Consider the following 22,025-nt stretch of genomic DNA (forward strand, 5'->3'; position numbering starts at 1 on the left):
CCACTAGGCTACCCTGCCACCTCTACACTCTAACCACTAGGCTTCCTGCCACCTCTACACTCTAACCACTAGGCCACCCTGCCACCTCTACACTCTAACCACTAGGCCACCCTGCCACCTCTACACTCTAACCACTAGGCCACCCTGCCACCTCTACACTCTAACCACTAGGCTACCCTGCCACCTCTACACTCTAACCACTAGGCTACCCTGCCACCTCTACACTCTAACCACTAGGCTACCCTGCCACCTCTACACTCTAACCACTAGGCTACCCTGCCGCCTCTACACTCTAACCACTAGGCTACCCTGCCGCCTCTACACTCTAACCACTAGGCTACCCTGCCACCTCTACACTCTAACCACTAGGCTACCCTGCCACCTCTACACTCTAACCACTAGGCTACCCTGCCACCTCTACACTCTAACCACTAGGCCACCCTGCCGCCTCTACACTCTAACCACTAGGCTACCCTGCCACCTCTACACTCTAACCACTAGGCTACCCTGCCACCTCTACACTCTAACCACTAGGCTACCCTGCCGCCAGGAGGAGGTTGTGAACATTAAATATAGAACGATGAGCATGGAGTCTTGGTGTGGATAGATTTGATTCATATTTATTGTCATCCACACATCAAATTAATTAAAACACAATGGAAAGAGGATGGCTCAATGATAGCATTAAAGGGTGGTTCATTGGAGGGTGGTTCATTAGAGGGTGGTTCATTGGAGGGTGGTTCATTAGAGGGTGGTTCATTGGAGGGTGGTTCATTAGAGGGTGGTTCATTAGAGGATGGTTCATTAGAGGGTGGTTCATTAAACAGGATGGTTCATTGGAGGGTGGTTCATTAGAGGGTGGTTCATTAGAGGGTGGTTCATTAGAGGGTGGTTCATTAGAGGATGGTTCATTAGAGGGTGGTTCATTAAACAGGATGGTTCATTGGAGGGTGGTTCATTGGAGGATGGTTCCTTAGAGGATGGTTCCTTAGAGGGTGGTTCCTTAGAGGGTGGTTCATTAGAGGGTGGTTCATTAGAGGGTGGTTCATTAGAGGGTGGTTCATAAGAGGGTGGTTCATTAGAGGGTGGTTCATTAGAGGGTGGTTCATTAGAGGGTGGTTCATTAGAGGGTGGTTCATTAAACAGGGTGGTTCATTAAACAGGGTGGTTCATTAGAGGGTGGTTCATTGGAGGGTGGTTCATTAGAGGATGGTTCATTAGAGGGTGGTTCCTTAGAGGGTGGTTCATTAGAGGATGGTTCATTAGAGGGTGGTTCATTGGAGGGTGGTTCATTAGAGGATGGTTCATTAGAGGGTGGTTCATTAGAGGGTGGTTCATTAGAGGGTGGTTCATTAGAGGGTGGTTCATTAGAGGATGGTTCATTAGAGGGTGGTTCATTAAACAGGATGGTTCATTGGAGGGTGGTTCATTAGAGGGTGGTTCATTGGAGGGTGGTTCATTAGAGGGTGGTTCATTAGAGGATGGTTCATTAGAGGGTGGTTCATTAAACAGGATGGTTCATTAGAGGATGGTTCATTAGAGGGTGGTTCATTGGAGGATGGTTCCTTAGAGGATGGTTCCTTAGAGGGTGGTTCCTTAGAGGGTGGTTCATTAGAGGGTGGTTCATTAGAGGGTGGTTCATTAGAGGGTGGTTCATTAAACAGGGTGGTTCATTAGAGGGTGGTTCATTGGAGGGTGGTTCATTAGAGGGTGGTTCATTAGAGGGTGGTTCATTAGAGGGTGGTTCATTAAACAGGATGGTTCATTGGAGGATGGTTCATTAGAGGGTGGTTCATTGGAGGGTGGTTCATTAGAGGGTGGTTCATTAGAGGGTGGTTCATTAGAGGGTGGTTCATTAAACAGGGTGGTTCATTAAACAGGGTGGTTCATTAAACAGGGTGGTTCATTAGAGGGTGGTTCATTAGAGGGTGGTTCATTAGAGGATGGTTCATTAGAGGATGGTTCATTAGAGGATGGTTCATTAGAGGGTGGTTCATTAGAGGGTGGTTCATTAGAGGGTGGTTCATTAGAGGGTAATGACAGTGTATCAGTCATCCAGGATGACCTCCTGTTAGTGATCTGGTTCTGTTCCTGACCTTGTCTGTGTTGCGTCCAACCATCACTGTGTGTGTGTGTGTGTGTGTGTGTGTGTGTGTGTGTGTGTGTGTGTGTGTGTGTGTGTGTGTGTGTGTGTGTGTGTGTGTGTGTGTGTAAAATCGCTGCAGACGATCAGTGACTCACCTCTCCCGATGCAGATCAGTTACTTTCACTCCTGTCAACTCCTCCAGCTCAGCCATGGATCCTACACACACCACCTGGACACACACACACACACACACACACACACACACACACACACGGTCAGCAACAGAGCAGTAGCCTCCATTCTGTCTTCCTGTAAATGACAGACAGCTGAAGATGGTGTGCAAACACGGTCGGTGTGTGTGTGTGTGTGTGTGTAAACACAGTCGGTGTGTGTGTGTGTTAACAAGGTCGGTGTGTGTGTGTGTGTATGTATGTGTAAACACAGTCGGTGTGTGTGTATGTGTAAACACAGTCGGTGTGTGTGTGTAAACACAGTCGGTGTGTGTGTGTGTAAACACGGTCGGTGTGTGTGTGTGTGTGTGTGTGTAAGTAAACACGGTCAGTGTGTGTGTGTGTCGGTTAGGGATGTAGCAATTCACTGATACCCACCGGCCCCCTATTCAAATATTTACGCGCATCGGTGCGCAGGACCCCCCCCCCCCCAAACCTGCCCAAAATGTAGCATGTATCAATCAAAATATCGATCCAAACGTCACGAAGATCTCCGGTTCACTAACTTTAGGTGAAATTACTTTCTACCCCTTTTCTGAAAATACCTCTCATCTTTTGATGACAAATGATGCTTCCTCTCGTTCAGTGTAGAACTATAAACACGTAACTCTGCTTTGACAGTCAATGATCTCAATGAAGTAATTTTTCACGCGTCAATACATGTTAGAATTATCTTTTGGCAGTGATTACAGCTGTGAGTCTTTCTGGGTAATTCTAAGAGCTGTGAGTCTTTCTGGGTAATTCTAAGAGCTGTGAGTCTTTCTGGGTAATTCTAAGAGCTGTGAGTCTTTCTGGGTAATTCTCTTAGAGCTGTGAGTCTTTCTGGGTAATTCTAAGAGCTGTGAGTCTTTCTGGGTAATTCTCTTAGAGCTGTGAGTCTTTCTGGGTAATTCTCTTAGAGCTGTGAGTCTTTCTGGGTAAGTCTCTAAGAGCTGTGAGTCTTTCTGGGTAAGTCTCTAAGAGCTGTGAGTCTTTCTGGGTAAGTCTCTAAGAGCTGTGAGTCTTTCTGGGTAATTCTAAGAGCTGTGAGTCTTTCTGGGTAATTCTAAGAGCTGTGAGTCTTTCTGGGTAATTCTAAGAGCTGTGAGTCTTTCTGGGTAAGTCTCTAAGAGCTGTGAGTCTTTCTGGGTAATTCTCTTAGAGCTGTGAGTCTTTCTGGGTAAGTCTCTAAGAGCTGTGAGTCTTTCTGGGTAAGTCTCTAAGAGCTGTGAGTCTTTCTGGGTAAGTCTCTAAGAGCTGTGAGTCTTTCTGGGTAAGTCTCTAAGAGCTGTGAGTCTTTCTGGGTAAGTCTCTAAGAACTTTCCACACCTGAATTGTACAATTTATTGCACATGATTCTTTTAAAAATTCTTCAAGCTCCGTCAAGTTGGTTGTTGATCATTGCTAGAAGACATTTTTAAGTCTCGTCATAGATATTAAAACATTATTATTCCACACAGAGTCCAGTACCCTAGTACAGTCCTCTCTGCTTCCCTCCATCCAGTACACTAGTACAGTCCTCTCTGCCTCCCTCCATCCAGTACCCTAGTACAGTCCTCTCTGTCTCCCTCCATCCAGTACCCTAGTACAGTCCTCTCTGCCTCCCTCCATCCAGTACCCTAGTACAGTCCTCTCTGCCTCCCTCCATCCAGTACCCTAGTACAGTCCTCTCTGCCTCCCTCCATCCAGTACCCTAGTACAGTCCTCTCTGTCTCCCTCCATCCAGTACCCTAGTACAGTCCTCTCTGCCTCCCTCCCTCCAGTACCCTAGTACAGTCCTCTCTGTCTCCCTCCATACAGTACCCTAGTACAGTCCACTAGTACAGTCCTCTCCATCTCTCTCCATCCAGTACACTAGTACAGTCCTCTCTGCCTCCCTCCATCCAGTACCCTAGTACAGTCCTCTCTGCCTCCCTCCATCCAGTACACTAGTACAGTCCACTCCATCTCTCTCCATCCAGTACACTAGTACAGTCCTCTCTGCCTCCCTCCATCCAGTACCCTAGTACAGTCCTCTCTGTCTCCCTCCATCCAGTACCCTAGTACAGTCCTCTCTGCTTCCCTCCATCCAGTACACTAGTACAGTCCTCTCTGCCTCCCTCCATCCAGTACCCTAGTACAGTCCTCTCTGTCTCCCTCCATCCAGTACCCTAGTACAGTCCTCTCTGCCTCCCTCCATCCAGTACCCTAGTACAGTCCTCTCTGCCTCCCTCCATCCAGTACCCTAGTACAGTCCTCTCTGCCTCCCTCCATCCAGTACCCTAGTACAGTCCTCTCTGTCTCCCTCCATCCAGTACCCTAGTACAGTCCTCTCTGCCTCCCTCCCTCCAGTACCCTAGTACAGTCCTCTCTGTCTCCCTCCATACAGTACCCTAGTACAGTCCACTAGTACAGTCCTCTCCATCTCTCTCCATCCAGTACACTAGTACAGTCCTCTCTGCCTCCCTCCATCCAGTACCCTAGTACAGTCCTCTCTGCCTCCCTCCATCCAGTACACTAGTACAGTCCACTCCATCTCTCTCCATCCAGTACACTAGTACAGTCCTCTCTGCCTCCCTCCATCCAGTACCCTAGTACAGTCCTCTCTGTCTCCCTCCATCCAGTACCCTAGTACAGTCCTCTCTGTCTCCCTCCATCCAGTACCCTAGTACAGTCCTCTCTGTCTCCCTCCATCCAGTACCCTAGTACAGTCCTCTCTGTCTCCCTCCATCCAGTACACTAGTACAGTCCACTCTGTCTCCCTCCATCCAGTACCCTAGTACAGTCCTCTCTGTCTCCCTCCATCCAGTACCCTAGTACAGTCCTCTCTGTCTCCCTCCATCCAGTACCCTAGTACAGTCCTCTCTGTCTCCCTCCATCCAGTACCCTAGTACAGTCCTCTCTGCCTCCCTCCCTCCAGTACCCTAGTACAGTCCTCTCTGTCTCCCTCCATCCAGTACCCTAGTACAGTCCACTCTGTCTCCCTCCATCCAGTACCCTAGTACAGTCCTCTCTGTCTCCCTCCATCCAGTACCCTAGTACAGTCCTCTCTGTCTCCCTCCATCCAGTACACTAGTACAGTCCACTCTGTCTCCCTCCATCCAGTACCCTAGTACAGTCCTCTCTGTCTCCCTCCATCCAGTACCCTAGTACAGTCCTCTCTGCCTCCCTCCCTCCAGTACCCTAGTACAGTCCTCTCTGTCTCCCTCCATACAGTACCCTAGTACAGTCCTCTCTGTCTCCCTCCATCCAGTACACTAGTACAGTCCTCTCTGTCTCCCTCCATCCAGTACCCTAGTACAGTCCTCTCTGTCTCCCTCCATCCAGTACCCTAGTACAGTCCTCTCTGTCTCCCTCCATCCAGTACACTAGTACAGTCCTCTCTGTCTCCCTCCATCCAGTACCCTAGTACAGTCCTCTCTGTCTCCCTCCATCCAGTACACTAGTACAGTCCTCTCTGCCTCCCTCCATCCAGTACACTAGTACAGTCCTCTCTGTCTCCCTCCATCCAGTACCCTAGTACAGTCCTCTCTGTCTCCCTCCATCCAGTACACTAGTACAGTCCTCTCTGTCTCCCTCCATCCAGTACCCTAGTACAGTCCTCTCTGTCTCCCTCCATCCAGTACCCTAGTACAGTCCTCTCTGTCTCCCTCCATCCAGTACCCTAGTACAGTCCTCTCTGTCTCCCTCCATCCAGTACCCTAGTACAGTCCTCTCTGTCTCCCTCCATCCAGTACCCTAGTACAGTCCTCTCTGTCTCCCTCCATCCAGTACACTAGTACAGTCCTCTCTGTCTCCCTCCATCCAGTACCCTAGTACAGTCCTCTCTGTCTCCCTCCATCCAGTACACTAGTACAGTCCTCTCTGCCTCCCTCCATCCAGTACACTAGTACAGTCCTCTCTGCCTCCCTCCATCCAGTACCCTAGTACAGTCCTCTCTGTCTCCCTCCATCCAGTACCCTAGTACAGTCCTCTCTGTCTCCCTCCATCCAGTACCCTAGTACAGTCCTCTCTGCCTCCCTCCATCCAGTACACTAGTACAGTCCTCTCTGCCTCCCTCCATCCAGAACACTAGTACAGTCCTCTCTGTCTCCCTCCATCCAGTACACTAGTACAGTCCTCTCTGTCTCCCTCCATCCAGTACCCTAGTACAGTCCTCTCTGTCTCCCTCCATCCAGTACACTAGTACAGTCCTCTCTGTCTCCCTCCATCCAGTACACTAGTACAGTCCTCTCTGTCTCCCTCCATCCAGTACCCTAGTACAGTCCACTCTGTCTCCCTCCATCCAGTACACTAGTACAGTACCCTAGTACAGTCCACTCCACCTCTCTCCATCCAGTACACTAGTACAGTCCACTCCATCTCTCTCCTCTCTGTCTCCCTCCAGTACCCTAGTACAGTCCTCTCTGTCTCCCTCCAGTACCCTAGTACAGTCCTCTCTGTCTCCCTCCAGTACCCTAGTACAGTCCTCTCTGTCTCCCTCCAGTACCCTAGTACAGTCCTCTCTGTCTCCCTCCAGTACCCTAGTACAGTCCTCTCTGTCTCCCTCCAGTACCCTAGTACAGTCCTCTCTGTCTCCCTCCAGTACCCTAGTACAGTCCTCTCTGCCTCCCTCCATCCAGTACACTAGTACAGTCCTCTCTGCCTCCCTCCATCCAGTACACTAGTACAGTCCTCTCTGTCTCCCTCCATCCAGTACACTAGTACAGTCCTCTCTGTCTCCCTCCATCCAGTACCCTAGTACAGTCCTCTCTGCCTCCCTCCATCCAGTACACTAGTACAGTCCTCTCTGCCTCCCTCCATCCAGTACACTAGTACAGTCCTCTCTGTCTCCCTCCATCCAGTACACTAGTACAGTCCTCTCTGTCTCCCTCCATCCAGTACCCTAGTACAGTCCTCTCTGTCTCCCTCCATCCAGTACACTAGTACAGTCCTCTCTGTCTCCCTCCATCCAGTACACTAGTACAGTCCTCTCTGTCTCCCTCCATCCAGTACCCTAGTACAGTCCTCTCTGTCTCCCTCCATCCAGTACCCTAGTACAGTCCTCTCTGTCTCCCTCCATCCAGTACCCTAGTACAGTCCTCTCTGTCTCCCTCCATCCAGTACACTAGTACAGTCCTCTCTGTCTCCCTCCATCCAGTACACTAGTACAGTCCTCTCTGTCTCCCTCCATCCAGTACCCTAGTACAGTCCTCTCTGTCTCCCTCCATCCAGTACACTAGTACAGTCCTCTCTGTCTCCCTCCATCCAGTACCCTAGTACAGTCCTCTCTGTCTCCCTCCATCCAGTACCCTAGTACAGTCCTCTCTGTCTCCCTCCATCCAGTACCCTAGTACAGTCCTCTCTGTCTCCCTCCATCCAGTACCCTAGTACAGTCCTCTCTGTCTCCCTCCATCCAGTACCCTAGTACAGTCCTCTCTGTCTCCCTCCATCCAGTACACTAGTACAGTCCTCTCTGTCTCCCTCCATCCAGTACCCTAGTACAGTCCTCTCTGTCTCCCTCCATCCAGTACACTAGTACAGTACACTAGTACAGTCCTCTCTGTCTCCCTCCATCCAGTACCCTAGTACAGTCCTCTCTGTCTCCCTCCATCCAGTACCCTAGTACAGTCCACTCTGTCTCCCTCCATACAGTACCCTAGTACAGTCCACTCTGTCTCCCTCCATCCAGTACCCTAGTACAGTCCTCTCTGTCTCCCTCCATCCAGTACCCTAGTACAGTCCTCTCTGTCTCCCTCCATCCAGTACCCTAGTACAGTCCTCTCTGTCTCCCTCCATCCAGTACCCTAGTACAGTCCACTCTGTCTCCCTCCATACAGTACCCTAGTACAGTCCACTCTGTCTCCCTCCATCCAGTACCCTAGTACAGTCCTCTCTGTCTCCCTCCATCCAGTACCCTAGTACAGTCCTCTCTGCCTCCCTCCATCCAGTACCCTAGTACAGTCCTCTCTGTCTCCCTCCATCCAGTACCCTAGTACAGTCCTCTCTGTCTCCCTCCATCCAGTACCCTAGTACAGTCCTCTCTGTCTCCCTCCATCCAGTACCCTAGTACAGTCCTCTCTGTCTCCCTCCATCCAGTACTCTAGTACAGTCCTCTCTGTCTCCCTCCATCCAGTACCCTAGTACAGTCCTCTCTGTCTCCCTCCATCCAGTACCCTAGTACAGTCCTCTCTGTCTCCCTCCCTCCAGTACCCTAGTACAGTCCTCTCTGTCTCCCTCCATCCAGTACCCTAGTACAGTCCACTCTGTCTCCCTCCATCCAGTACCCTAGTACAGTCCTCTCTGTCTCCCTCCATCCAGTACACTAGTACAGTCCTCTCTGTCTCCCTCCATCCAGTACTCTAGTACAGTCCTCTCTGTCTCTCTCCATCCAGTACCCTAGTACAGTCCTCTCTGTCTCTCTCCATCCAGTACCCTAGTACAGTCCTCTCTGTCTCCCTCCATCCAGTACCCTAGTACAGTCCTCTCTGTCTCCCTCCATCCAGTACTCTAGTACAGTCCTCTCTGTCTCCCTCCATCCAGTACACTAGTACAGTCCTCTCTGTCTCCCTCCATCCAGTACACTAGTACAGTCCTCTCTGTCTCCCTCCATCCAGTACCCTAGTACAGTCCTCTCTGTCTCCCTCCATCCAGTACCCTAGTACAGTCCTCTCTGTCTCCCTCCATCCAGTACCCTAGTACAGTCCTCTCTGTCTCCCTCCATCCAGTACACTAGTACAGTACCCTAGTACAGTCCTCTCTGTCTCCCTCCCTCCAGTACCCTAGTACAGTCCTCTCTGTCTCCCTCCATCCAGTACCCTAGTACAGTCCTCTCTGTCTCCCTCCCTCCAGTACCCTAGTACAGTCCTCTCTGTCTCCCTCCATCCAGTACCCTAGTACAGTCCTCTCTGTCTCCCTCCCTCCAGTACCCTAGTACAGTCCTCTCTGTCTCCCTCCATCCAGTACCCTAGTACAGTCCTCTCTGTCTCCCTCCATCCAGTACCCTAGTACAGTCCTCTCTGTCTCCCTCCATCCAGTACCCTAGTACAGTCCTCTCTGTCTCCCTCCAGTACCCTAGTACAGTCCTCTCTGTCTCCCTCCATCCAGTACCCTAGTACAGTCCTCTCTGTCTCCCTCCAGTACCCTAGTACAGTCCTCTCTGTCTCCCTCCATCCAGTACCCTAGTACAGTCCTCTCTGTCTCCCTCCAGTACCCTAGTACAGTCCTCTCTGTCTCCCTCCATCCAGTACCCTAGTACAGTCCTCTCTGTCTCCCTCCAGTACCCTAGTACAGTCCTCTCTGTCTCCCTCCAGTACCCTAGTACAGTCCTCTCTGTCTCCCTCCAGTACCCTAGTACAGTCCTCTCTGTCTCCCTCCAGTACCCTAGTACAGTCCTCTCTGTCTCCCTCCAGTACCCTAGTACAGTCCTCTCTGTCTCCCTCCAGTACCCTAGTACAGTCCTCTCTGTCTCCCTCCAGTACCCTAGTACAGTCCTCTCTGTCTCCCTCCAGTACCCTAGTACAGTCCTCTCTGTCTCCCTCCATCCAGTACCCTAGTACAGTCCTCTCTGTCTCCCTCCATCCAGTACCCTAGTACAGTCCTCTCTGTCTCCCTCCAGTACCCTAGTACAGTCCTCTGTCTCCCTCCAGTACCCTAGTACAGTCCTCTCTGTCTCCCTCCAGTACCCTAGTACAGTCCTCTCTGTCTCCCTCCAGTACCCTAGTACAGTCCTCTCTGTCTCCCTCCAGTACCCTAGTACAGTCCTCTCTGTCTCCCTCCAGTACCCTAGTACAGTCCTCTCTGCTTCCCTCCATCCAGTACACTAGTACAGTCCACTCCATCTCTCTCCTCTCTGTCTCCCTCCATCCAGTACCCTAGTACAGTCCACTCCATCTCTCTCCTCTCCGCCTCCCTCCATCCAGTACACTAGTACAGTCCACTCCATCTCTCTCCTCTCCACCTCTCTCCATCCAGTACCCTAGTACAGTCCACTCCATCTCTCTCCTCTCTGCCTCCCTCCATCCAGTACACTAGTACAGTCCACTCCATCTCTCTCCTCTCCGCCTCCCTCCATCCAGTACACTAGTACAGTCCACTCCATCTCTCTCCTCTCCACCTCTCTCCATCCAGTACCCTAGTACAGTACCCTAGTACAGTCCACTCCATCTCTCTCCTCTCCACCTCCCTCCATCCAGTACACTAGTACAGTCCACTCCATCTCTCTCCTCTCCGCCTCCCTCCATCCAGTACACTAGTACAGTCCACTCCATCTCTCTCCTCTCCACCTCTCTCCATCCAGTACCCTAGTACAGTCCACTCCATCTCTCTCCTCTCTGCCTCCCTCCATCCAGTACACTAGTACAGTCCACTCCATCTCTCTCCTCTCCACCTCTCTCCATCCAGTACCCTAGTACAGTCCACTCCATCTCTCTCCTCTCCCTCCATCCAGTACACTAGTACAGTACCCTAGTACAGTCCACTCCATCTCTCTCCTCTCCGCCTCCCTCCATCCAGTACACTAGTACAGTCCACTCCATCTCTCTCCTCTCCACCTCCCTCCATCCAGTACCCTAGTACAGTCCACTCCATCTCTCTCCTCTCCACCTCCCTCCATCCAGTACCCTAGTACAGTCCACTCCATCTCTCTCCTCTCTGCCTCCCTCCATCCAGTACACTAGTACAGTCCACTCCATCTCTCTCCTCTCCGCCTCCCTCCATCCAGTACACTAGTACAGTCCACTCCATCTCTCTCCTCTCCACCTCTCTCCATCCAGTACCCTAGTACAGTCCACTCCATCTCTCTCCTCTCCACCTCTCTCCATCCAGTACCCTAGTACAGTCCACTCCATCTCTCTCCTCTCCACCTCTCTCCATCCAGTACACTAGTACAGTCCACTCCATCTCTCTCCTCTCTGCCTCCCTCCATCCAGTACACTAGTACAGTACCCTAGTACAGTCCACTCCATCTCTCTCCTCTCTGCCTCCCTCCATCCAGTACACTAGTACAGTACCCTAGTACAGTCCTCTCTGTCTCCCTCCATCCAGTACCCTAGTACAGTCCACTCTGTCTCCCTCCATCCAGTACACTAGTACAGTCCTCTCTGTCTCCCTCCATCCAGTACACTAGTACAGTCCTCTCTGTCTCCCTCCATCCAGTACACTAGTACAGTCCTCTCTGCCTCCCTCCATCCAGTACACTAGTACAGTCCTCTCTGTCTCCCTCCATCCAGTACACTAGTACAGTCCTCTCTGTCTCCCTCCATCCAGTACCCTAGTACAGTCCACTCTGTCTCCCTCCATCCAGTACACTAGTACAGTACCCTAGTACAGTCCACTCCACCTCTCTCCATCCAGTACACTAGTACAGTCCACTCCATCTCTCTCCTCTCTGTCTCCCTCCAGTACCCTAGTACAGTCCTCTCTGTCTCCCTCCAGTACCCTAGTACAGTCCTCTCTGTCTCCCTCCAGTACCCTAGTACAGTCCTCTCTGTCTCCCTCCAGTACCCTAGTACAGTCCTCTCTGTCTCCCTCCAGTACCCTAGTACAGTCCTCTCTGTCTCCCTCCAGTACCCTAGTACAGTCCTCTCTGTCTCCCTCCAGTACCCTAGTACAGTCCTCTCTGTCTCCCTCCTGTACCCTAGTACAGTCCTCTCTGTCTCCCTCCAGTACCCTAGTACAGTCCTCTCTGTCTCCCTCCAGTACCCTAGTACAGTCCTCTCTGTCTCCCTCCAGTACCCTAGTACAGTCCTCTCTGTCTCCCTCCAGTACCCTAGTACAGTCCTCTCTGTCTCCCTCCAGTACCCTAGTACAGTCCTCTCTGTCTCCCTCCAGTACCCTAGTACAGTCCTCTCTGTCTCCCTCCAGTACCCTAGTACAGTCCTCTCTGTCTCCCTCCAGTACCCTAGTACAGTCCTCTCTGTCTCCCTCCAGTACCCTAGTACAGTCCTCTCTGTCTCCCTCCAGTACCCTAGTACAGTCCTCTCTGTCTCCCTCCAGTACCCTAGTACAGTCCTCTCTGTCTCCCTCCAGTACCCTAGTACAGTCCTCTCTGTCTCCCTCCAGTACACTAGTACAGTCCTCTCTGCTTCCCTCCATCCAGTACACTAGTACAGTCCACTCCATCTCTCTCCTCTCTGTCTCCCTCCATCCAGTACCCTAGTACAGTCCACTCCATCTCTCTCCTCTCCGCCTCCCTCCATCCAGTACACTAGTACAGTCCACTCCATCTCTCTCCTCTCCACCTCTCTCCATCCAGTACCCTAGTACAGTCCACTCCATCTCTCTCCTCTCTGCCTCCCTCCATCCAGTACACTAGTACAGTCCACTCCATCTCTCTCCTCTCCGCCTCCCTCCATCCAGTACACTAGTACAGTCCACTCCATCTCTCTCCTCTCCACCTCTCTCCATCCAGTACCCTAGTACAGTACCCTAGTACAGTCCACTCCATCTCTCTCCTCTCCACCTCCCTCCATCCAGTACACTAGTACAGTCCACTCCATCTCTCTCCTCTCCGCCTCCCTCCATCCAGTACACTAGTACAGTCCACTCCATCTCTCTCCTCTCCACCTCTCTCCATCCAGTACCCTAGTACAGTCCACTCCATCTCTCTCCTCTCTGCCTCCCTCCATCCAGTACACTAGTACAGTCCACTCCATCTCTCTCCTCTCCACCTCTCTCCATCCAGTACCCTAGTACAGTCCACTCCATCTCTCTCCTCTCCCTCCATCCAGTACACTAGTACAGTACCCTAGTACAGTCCACTCCATCTCTCTCCTCTCCGCCTCCCTCCATCCAGTACACTAGTACAGTCCACTCCATCTCTCTCCTCTCCACCTCCCTCCATCCAGTACCCTAGTACAGTCCACTCCATCTCTCTCCTCTCCACCTCCCTCCATCCAGTACCCTAGTACAGTCCACTCCATCTCTCTCCTCTCTGCCTCCCTCCATCCAGTACACTAGTACAGTCCACTCCATCTCTCTCCTCTCCGCCTCCCTCCATCCAGTACACTAGTACAGTCCACTCCATCTCTCTCCTCTCCACCTCTCTCCATCCAGTACCCTAGTACAGTCCACTCCATCTCTCTCCTCTCCACCTCTCTCCATCCAGTACCCTAGTACAGTCCACTCCATCTCTCTCCTCTCCACCTCTCTCCATCCAGTACACTAGTACAGTCCACTCCATCTCTCTCCTCTCTGCCTCCCTCCATCCAGTACACTAGTACAGTACCCTAGTACAGTCCACTCCATCTCTCTCCTCTCTGCCTCCCTCCATCCAGTACACTAGTACAGTACCCTAGTACAGTCCACTCCATCTCTCTCCTCTCTGTCTCCCTCCATCCAGTACACTAGTACAGTCCACTCCATCTCTCTCCTCTCCGCCTCCCTCCATCCAGTACACTAGTACAGTACCCTAGTACAGTCCACTCCATCTCTCTCCTCTCTGCCTCCCTCCATCCAGTACACTAGTACAGTCCTCTCTGTCTCCCTCCATCCAGTACACTAGTACAGTCCTCTCTGTCTCCCTCCATCCAGTACCCTAGTACAGTCCACTCTGTCTCCCTCCATCCAGTACACTAGTACAGTACCCTAGTACAGTCCACTCCACCTCTCTCCATCCAGTACACTAGTACAGTCCACTCCATCTCTCTCCTCTCTGTCTCCCTCCAGTACCCTAGTACAGTCCTCTCTGTCTCCCTCCAGTACCCTAGTACAGTCCTCTCTGTCTCCCTCCAGTACCCTAGTACAGTCCTCTCTGTCTCCCTCCAGTACCCTAGTACAGTCCTCTCTGTCTCCCTCCAGTACCCTAGTACAGTCCTCTCTGTCTCCCTCCAGTACCCTAGTACAGTCCTCTCTGTCTCCCTCCAGTACCCTAGTACAGTCCTCTCTGTCTCCCTCCAGTACCCTAGTACAGTCCTCTCTGTCTCCCTCCAGTACCCTAGTACAGTCCTCTCTGTCTCCCTCCAGTACCCTAGTACAGTCCTCTCTGTCTCCCTCCAGTACCCTAGTACAGTCCTCTCTGTCTCCCTCCAGTACCCTAGTACAGTCCTCTCTGTCTCCCTCCAGTACCCTAGTACAGTCCTCTCTGTCTCCCTCCAGTACCCTAGTACAGTCCTCTCTGTCTCCCTCCAGTACCCTAGTACAGTCCTCTCTGTCTCCCTCCAGTACCCTAGTACAGTCCTCTCTGTCTCCCTCCAGTACCCTAGTACAGTCCTCTCTGTCTCCCTCCAGTACCCTAGTACAGTCCTCTCTGTCTCCCTCCAGTACCCTAGTACAGTCCTCTCTGTCTCCCTCCAGTACCCTAGTACAGTCCTCTCTGTCTCCCTCCAGTACACTAGTACAGTCCTCTCTGCTTCCCTCCATCCAGTACACTAGTACAGTCCACTCCATCTCTCTCCTCTCTGTCTCCCTCCATCCAGTACCCTAGTACAGTCCACTCCATCTCTCTCCTCTCCGCCTCCCTCCATCCAGTACACTAGTACAGTCCACTCCATCTCTCTCCTCTCCACCTCTCTCCATCCAGTACCCTAGTACAGTCCACTCCATCTCTCTCCTCTCTGCCTCCCTCCATCCAGTACACTAGTACAGTCCACTCCATCTCTCTCCTCTCCGCCTCCCTCCATCCAGTACACTAGTACAGTCCACTCCATCTCTCTCCTCTCCACCTCTCTCCATCCAGTACCCTAGTACAGTACCCTAGTACAGTCCACTCCATCTCTCTCCTCTCCACCTCCCTCCATCCAGTACACTAGTACAGTCCACTCCATCTCTCTCCTCTCCGCCTCCCTCCATCCAGTACACTAGTACAGTCCACTCCATCTCTCTCCTCTCCACCTCTCTCCATCCAGTACCCTAGTACAGTCCACTCCATCTCTCTCCTCTCTGCCTCCCTCCATCCAGTACACTAGTACAGTCCACTCCATCTCTCTCCTCTCCACCTCTCTCCATCCAGTACCCTAGTACAGTCCACTCCATCTCTCTCCTCTCCCTCCATCCAGTACACTAGTACAGTACCCTAGTACAGTCCACTCCATCTCTCTCCTCTCCGCCTCCCTCCATCCAGTACACTAGTACAGTCCACTCCATCTCTCTCCTCTCCACCTCCCTCCATCCAGTACCCTAGTACAGTCCACTCCATCTCTCTCCTCTCCACCTCCCTCCATCCAGTACCCTAGTACAGTCCACTCCATCTCTCTCCTCTCTGCCTCCCTCCATCCAGTACACTAGTACAGTCCACTCCATCTCTCTCCTCTCCGCCTCCCTCCATCCAGTACACTAGTACAGTCCACTCCATCTCTCTCCTCTCCACCTCTCTCCATCCAGTACCCTAGTACAGTCCACTCCATCTCTCTCCTCTCCACCTCTCTCCATCCAGTACCCTAGTACAGTCCACTCCATCTCTCTCCTCTCCACCTCTCTCCATCCAGTACACTAGTACAGTCCACTCCATCTCTCTCCTCTCTGCCTCCCTCCATCCAGTACACTAGTACAGTACCCTAGTACAGTCCACTCCATCTCTCTCCTCTCTGCCTCCCTCCATCCAGTACACTAGTACAGTACCCTAGTACAGTCCACTCCATCTCTCTCCTCTCTGTCTCCCTCCATCCAGTACACTAGTACAGTCCACTCCATCTCTCTCCTCTCCGCCTCCCTCCATCCAGTACACTAGTACAGTACCCTAGTACAGTCCACTCCATCTCTCTCCTCTCTGCCTCCCTCCATCCAGTACACTAGTACAGTACCCTAGTACAGTCCACTCCATCTCTCTCCTCTCTGCCTCCCTCCATCCAGTACACTAGTACAGTACCCTAGTACAGTCCACTCCATCTCTCTCCTCTCTGCCTCCCTCCATACAGTACACTAGTACAGTACCCTAGTACAGTCCACTCTGCCTCCCTCCATCCAGTACACTAGTACAGTACCCTAGTACAGTCCTCTCTGCCTCCCTCCATCCAGTACACTAGTACAGTCCACTCCATCTCTCTCCTCTCCGCCTCCCTCCATCCAGTACACTAGTACAGTCCACTCCATCTCTCTCCTCTCCGCCTCCCTCCATCCAGTACACTAGTACAGTCCACTCCATCTCTCTCCTCTCTGCCTCCCTCCATCCAGTACACTAGTACAGTCCACTCCATCTCTCTCCTCTCCGCCTCCCTCCATCCAGTACACTAGTACAGTCCACTCCATCTCTCTCCTCTCTGCCTCCCTCCATCCAGTACCCTAGTACAGTCCACTCCATCTCTCTCCTCTCCACCTCCCTCCATCCAGTACACTAGTACAGTCCACTCCATCTCTCTCCTCTCCGCCTCCCTCCATCCAGTACACTAGTACAGTCCACTCCATCTCTCTCCTCTCCGCCTCCCTCCATCCAGTACACTAGTACAGTCCACTCCATCTCTCTCCTCTCTGCCTCCCTCCATCCAGTACACTAGTACAGTACACTAGTACAGTCCACTCCATCTCTCTCCTCTCCACCTCTCTCCATCCAGTACACTAGTACAGTCCACTCCATCTCTCTACTCTCTGCCTCCCTCCATCCAGTACACTAGTACAGTACCCTAGTACAGTCCACTCCATCTCTCTCCTCTCTGCCTCCCTCCATCCAGTACACTAGTACAGTACCCTAGTACAGTCCACTCCATCTCTCTCCTCTCTGTCTCCCTCCATCCAGTACACTAGTACAGTCCACTCCATCTCTCTCCTCTCCGCCTCCCTCCATCCAGTACACTAGTACAGTACCCTAGTACAGTCCACTCCATCTCTCTCCTCTCTGCCTCCCTCCATCCAGTACACTAGTACAGTACCCTAGTACAGTCCACTCCATCTCTCTCCTCTCTGCCTCCCTCCATCCAGTACACTAGTACAGTACCCTAGTACAGTCCACTCCATCTCTCTCCTCTCTAGCTCCCTCCATACAGTACACTAGTACAGTACCCTAGTACAGTCCACTCTGCCTCCCTCCATCCAGTACACTAGTACAGTACCCTAGTACAGTCCTCTCTGCCTCCCTCCATCCAGTACACTAGTACAGTCCACTCCATCTCTCTCCTCTCCGCCTCCCTCCATCCAGTACACTAGTACAGTCCACTCCATCTCTCTCCTCTCCGCCTCCCTCCATCCAGTACACTAGTACAGTCCACTCCATCTCTCTCCTCTCTGCCTCCCTCCATCCAGTACACTAGTACAGTCCACTCCATCTCTCTCCTCTCCGCCTCCCTCCATCCAGTACACTAGTACAGTCCACTCCATCTCTCTCCTCTCTGCCTCCCTCCATCCAGTACCCTAGTACAGTCCACTCCATCTCTCTCCTCTCCACCTCCCTCCATCCAGTACCCTAGTACAGTCCACTCCATCTCTCTCCTCTCTGCCTCCCTCCATCCAGTACACTAGTACAGTACCCTAGTACAGTCCACTCCATCTCTCTCCTCTCTGTCTCCCTCCATCCAGTACACTAGTACAGTCCACTCCATCTCTCTCCTCTCCGCCTCCCTCCATCCAGTACACTAGTACAGTACCCTAGTACAGTCCACTCCATCTCTCTCCTCTCTGCCTCCCTCCATCCAGTACACTAGTACAGTCCTCTCTGTCTCCCTCCATCCAGTACACTAGTACAGTCCTCTCTGTCTCCCTCCATCCAGTACCCTAGTACAGTCCACTCTGTCTCCCTCCATCCAGTACACTAGTACAGTACCCTAGTACAGTCCACTCCACCTCTCTCCATCCAGTACACTAGTACAGTCCACTCCATCTCTCTCCTCTCTGTCTCCCTCCAGTACCCTAGTACAGTCCTCTCTGTCTCCCTCCAGTACCCTAGTACAGTCCTCTCTGTCTCCCTCCAGTACCCTAGTACAGTCCTCTCTGTCTCCCTCCAGTACCCTAGTACAGTCCTCTCTGTCTCCCTCCAGTACCCTAGTACAGTCCTCTCTGTCTCCCTCCAGTACCCTAGTACAGTCCTCTCTGTCTCCCTCCAGTACCCTAGTACAGTCCTCTCTGTCTCCCTCCAGTACCCTAGTACAGTCCTCTCTGTCTCCCTCCAGTACCCTAGTACAGTCCTCTCTGTCTCCCTCCAGTACCCTAGTACAGTCCTCTCTGTCTCCCTCCAGTACCCTAGTACAGTCCTCTCTGTCTCCCTCCAGTACCCTAGTACAGTCCTCTCTGTCTCCCTCCAGTACCCTAGTACAGTCCTCTCTGTCTCCCTCCAGTACCCTAGTACAGTCCTCTCTGTCTCCCTCCAGTACCCTAGTACAGTCCTCTCTGTCTCCCTCCAGTACACTAGTACAGTCCTCTCTGCTTCCCTCCATCCAGTACACTAGTACAGTCCACTCCATCTCTCTCCTCTCTGTCTCCCTCCATCCAGTACCCTAGTACAGTCCACTCCATCTCTCTCCTCTCCGCCTCCCTCCATCCAGTACACTAGTACAGTCCACTCCATCTCTCTCCTCTCTGCCTCCCTCCATCCAGTACACTAGTACAGTCCACTCCATCTCTCTCCTCTCCGCCTCCCTCCATCCAGTACACTAGTACAGTCCACTCCATCTCTCTCCTCTCCACCTCTCTCCATCCAGTACCCTAGTACAGTACCCTAGTACAGTCCACTCCATCTCTCTCCTCTCCACCTCCCTCCATCCAGTACACTAGTACAGTCCACTCCATCTCTCTCCTCTCCGCCTCCCTCCATCCAGTACACTAGTACAGTCCACTCCATCTCTCTCCTCTCCACCTCTCTCCATCCAGTACCCTAGTACAGTCCACTCCATCTCTCTCCTCTCTGCCTCCCTCCATCCAGTACACTAGTACAGTCCACTCCATCTCTCTCCTCTCCACCTCTCTCCATCCAGTACCCTAGTACAGTCCACTCCATCTCTCTCCTCTCCCTCCATCCAGTACACTAGTACAGTACCCTAGTACAGTCCACTCCATCTCTCTCCTCTCCGCCTCCCTCCATCCAGTACACTAGTACAGTCCACTCCATCTCTCTCCTCTCCACCTCCCTCCATCCAGTACCCTAGTACAGTCCACTCCATCTCTCTCCTCTCCACCTCCCTCCATCCAGTACCCTAGTACAGTCCACTCCATCTCTCTCCTCTCTGCCTCCCTCCATCCAGTACACTAGTACAGTCCACTCCATCTCTCTCCTCTCCGCCTCCCTCCATCCAGTACACTAGTACAGTCCACTCCATCTCTCTCCTCTCCACCTCTCTCCATCCAGTACCCTAGTACAGTCCACTCCATCTCTCTCCTCTCCACCTCTCTCCATCCAGTACCCTAGTACAGTCCACTCCATCTCTCTCCTCTCCACCTCTCTCCATCCAGTACACTAGTACAGTCCACTCCATCTCTCTCCTCTCTGCCTCCCTCCATCCAGTACACTAGTACAGTACCCTAGTACAGTCCACTCCATCTCTCTCCTCTCTGCCTCCCTCCATCCAGTACACTAGTACAGTACCCTAGTACAGTCCACTCCATCTCTCTCCTCTCTGTCTCCCTCCATCCAGTACACTAGTACAGTCCACTCCATCTCTCTCCTCTACGCCTCCCTCCATCCAGTACACTAGTACAGTACCCTAGTACAGTCCACTCCATCTCTCTCCTCTCTGCCTCCCTCCATCCAGTACACTAGTACAGTACCCTAGTACAGTCCACTCCATCTCTCTCCTCTCTGCCTCCCTCCATCCAGTACACTAGTACAGTACCCTAGTACAGTCCACTCCATCTCTCTCCTCTCTGCCTCCCTCCATACAGTACACTAGTACAGTACCCTAGTACAGTCCACTCTGCCTCCCTCCATCCAGTACACTAGTACAGTACCCTAGTACAGTCCTCTCTGCCTCCCTCCATCCAGTACACTAGTACAGTCCACTCCATCTCTCTCCTCTCCGCCTCCCTCCATCCAGTACACTAGTACAGTCCACTCCATCTCTCTCCTCTCCGCCTCCCTCCATCCAGTACACTAGTACAGTCCACTCCATCTCTCTCCTCTCTGCCTCCCTCCATCCAGTACACTAGTACAGTCCACTCCATCTCTCTCCTCTCCGCCTCCCTCCATCCAGTACACTAGTACAGTCCACTCCATCTCTCTCCTCTCTGCCTCCCTCCATCCAGTACCCTAGTACAGTCCACTCCATCTCTCTCCTCTCCACCTCCCTCCATCCAGTACACTAGTACAGTCCACTCCATCTCTCTCCTCTCCGCCTCCCTCCATCCAGTACACTAGTACAGTCCACTCCATCTCTCTCCTCTCCGCCTCCCTCCATCCAGTACACTAGTACAGTCCACTCCATCTCTCTCCTCTCTGCCTCCCTCCATCCAGTACACTAGTACAGTACACTAGTACAGTCCACTCCATCTCTCTCCTCTCCACCTCTCTCCATCCAGTACACTAGTACAGTCCACTCCATCTCTCTCCTCTCTGCCTCCCTCCATCCAGTACACTAGTACAGTACCCTAGTACAGTCCACTCCATCTCTCTCCTCTCTGCCTCCCTCCATCCAGTACACTAGTACAGTACCCTAGTACAGTCCACTCCATCTCTCTCCTCTCTGTCTCCCTCCATCCAGTACACTAGTACAGTCCACTCCATCTCTCTCCTCTCCGCCTCCCTCCATCCAGTACACTAGTACAGTACCCTAGTACAGTCCACTCCATCTCTCTCCTCTCTGCCTCCCTCCATCCAGTACACTAGTACAGTACCCTAGTACAGTCCACTCCATCTCTCTCCTCTCTGCCTCCCTCCATCCAGTACACTAGTACAGTACCCTAGTACAGTCCACTCCATCTCTCTCCTCTCTGCCTCCCTCCATACAGTACACTAGTACAGTACCCTAGTACAGTCCACTCTGCCTCCCTCCATCCAGTACACTAGTACAGTACCCTAGTACAGTCCTCTCTGCCTCCCTCCATCCAGTACACTAGTACAGTCCACTCCATCTCTCTCCTCTCCGCCTCCCTCCATCCAGTACACTAGTACAGTCCACTCCATCTCTCTCCTCTCCGCCTCCCTCCATCCATTACACTAGTACAGTCCACTCCATCTCTCTCCTCTCTGCCTCCCTCCATCCAGTACACTAGTACAGTCCACTCCATCTCTCTCCTCTCCGCCTCCCTCCATCCAGTACACTAGTACAGTCCACTCCATCTCTCTCCTCTCTGCCTCCCTCCATCCAGTACCCTAGTACAGTCCACTCCATCTCTCTCCTCTCCACCTCCCTCCATCCAGTACACTAGTACAGTCCACTCCATCTCTCTCCTCTCCGCCTCCCTCCATCCAGTACACTAGTACAGTCCACTCCATCTCTCTCCTCTCCGCCTCCCTCCATCCAGTACACTAGTACAGTCCACTCCATCTCTCTCCTCTCTGCCTCCCTCCATCCAGTACACTAGTACAGTCCACTCCATCGCTCTCCTCTCCGCCTCCCTCCATCCAGTACACTAGTACAGTCCACTCCATCGCTCTCCTCTCTGCCTCTCTCCATCCAGTACAGTACCCTAGTACAGTCCACTCCATCTCTCTCCTCTCCGCCTCCCTCCATCCAGTACACTAGTACAGTACCCTAGTACAATCCACTCCATCTCTCTCCACTCCACCTCTCTCCATCCAGTACACTAGTACAGTCCACTCCATCTCTCTCCTCTCCGCCTCCCTCCATCCAGTACCCTAGTACAGTCCACTCCATCTCTCTCCTCTCCGCCTCCCTCCATCCAGTACACTAGTACAGTACCCTAGTACAGTCCACTCCATCTCTCTCCATCCAGTACCCTAGTACAGTCCACTCCAT

The 22,025-nt window shown here is 52.4% G+C and overlaps 1 protein-coding gene across 2 annotated transcripts in view; it reads right to left on the reverse strand.

Annotated features, from left to right (window-relative positions):
• The window catches only part of iars1 (isoleucyl-tRNA synthetase 1), a 132,088-nt gene that overhangs the window by 58,856 nt on the left and 51,207 nt on the right, over positions 1 to 22,025 (reverse strand). For both annotated transcript variants that reach the window (XM_090242083.1, XM_090242084.1), the window contains exon 15: positions 2,242 to 2,315. In XM_090242083.1, the coding sequence (XP_090098209.1) occupies positions 2,242 to 2,315 (74 nt within the window). The remainder of the gene's footprint in view (positions 1 to 2,241; positions 2,316 to 22,025) is intronic.

This window comes from Oncorhynchus mykiss, chromosome 7, assembly GCF_057628025.1.
Source record: "Oncorhynchus mykiss isolate SJ-2025 chromosome 7, ASM5762802v1, whole genome shotgun sequence".
NCBI classification, from domain to species: domain Eukaryota; kingdom Metazoa; phylum Chordata; class Actinopteri; order Salmoniformes; family Salmonidae; genus Oncorhynchus; species Oncorhynchus mykiss.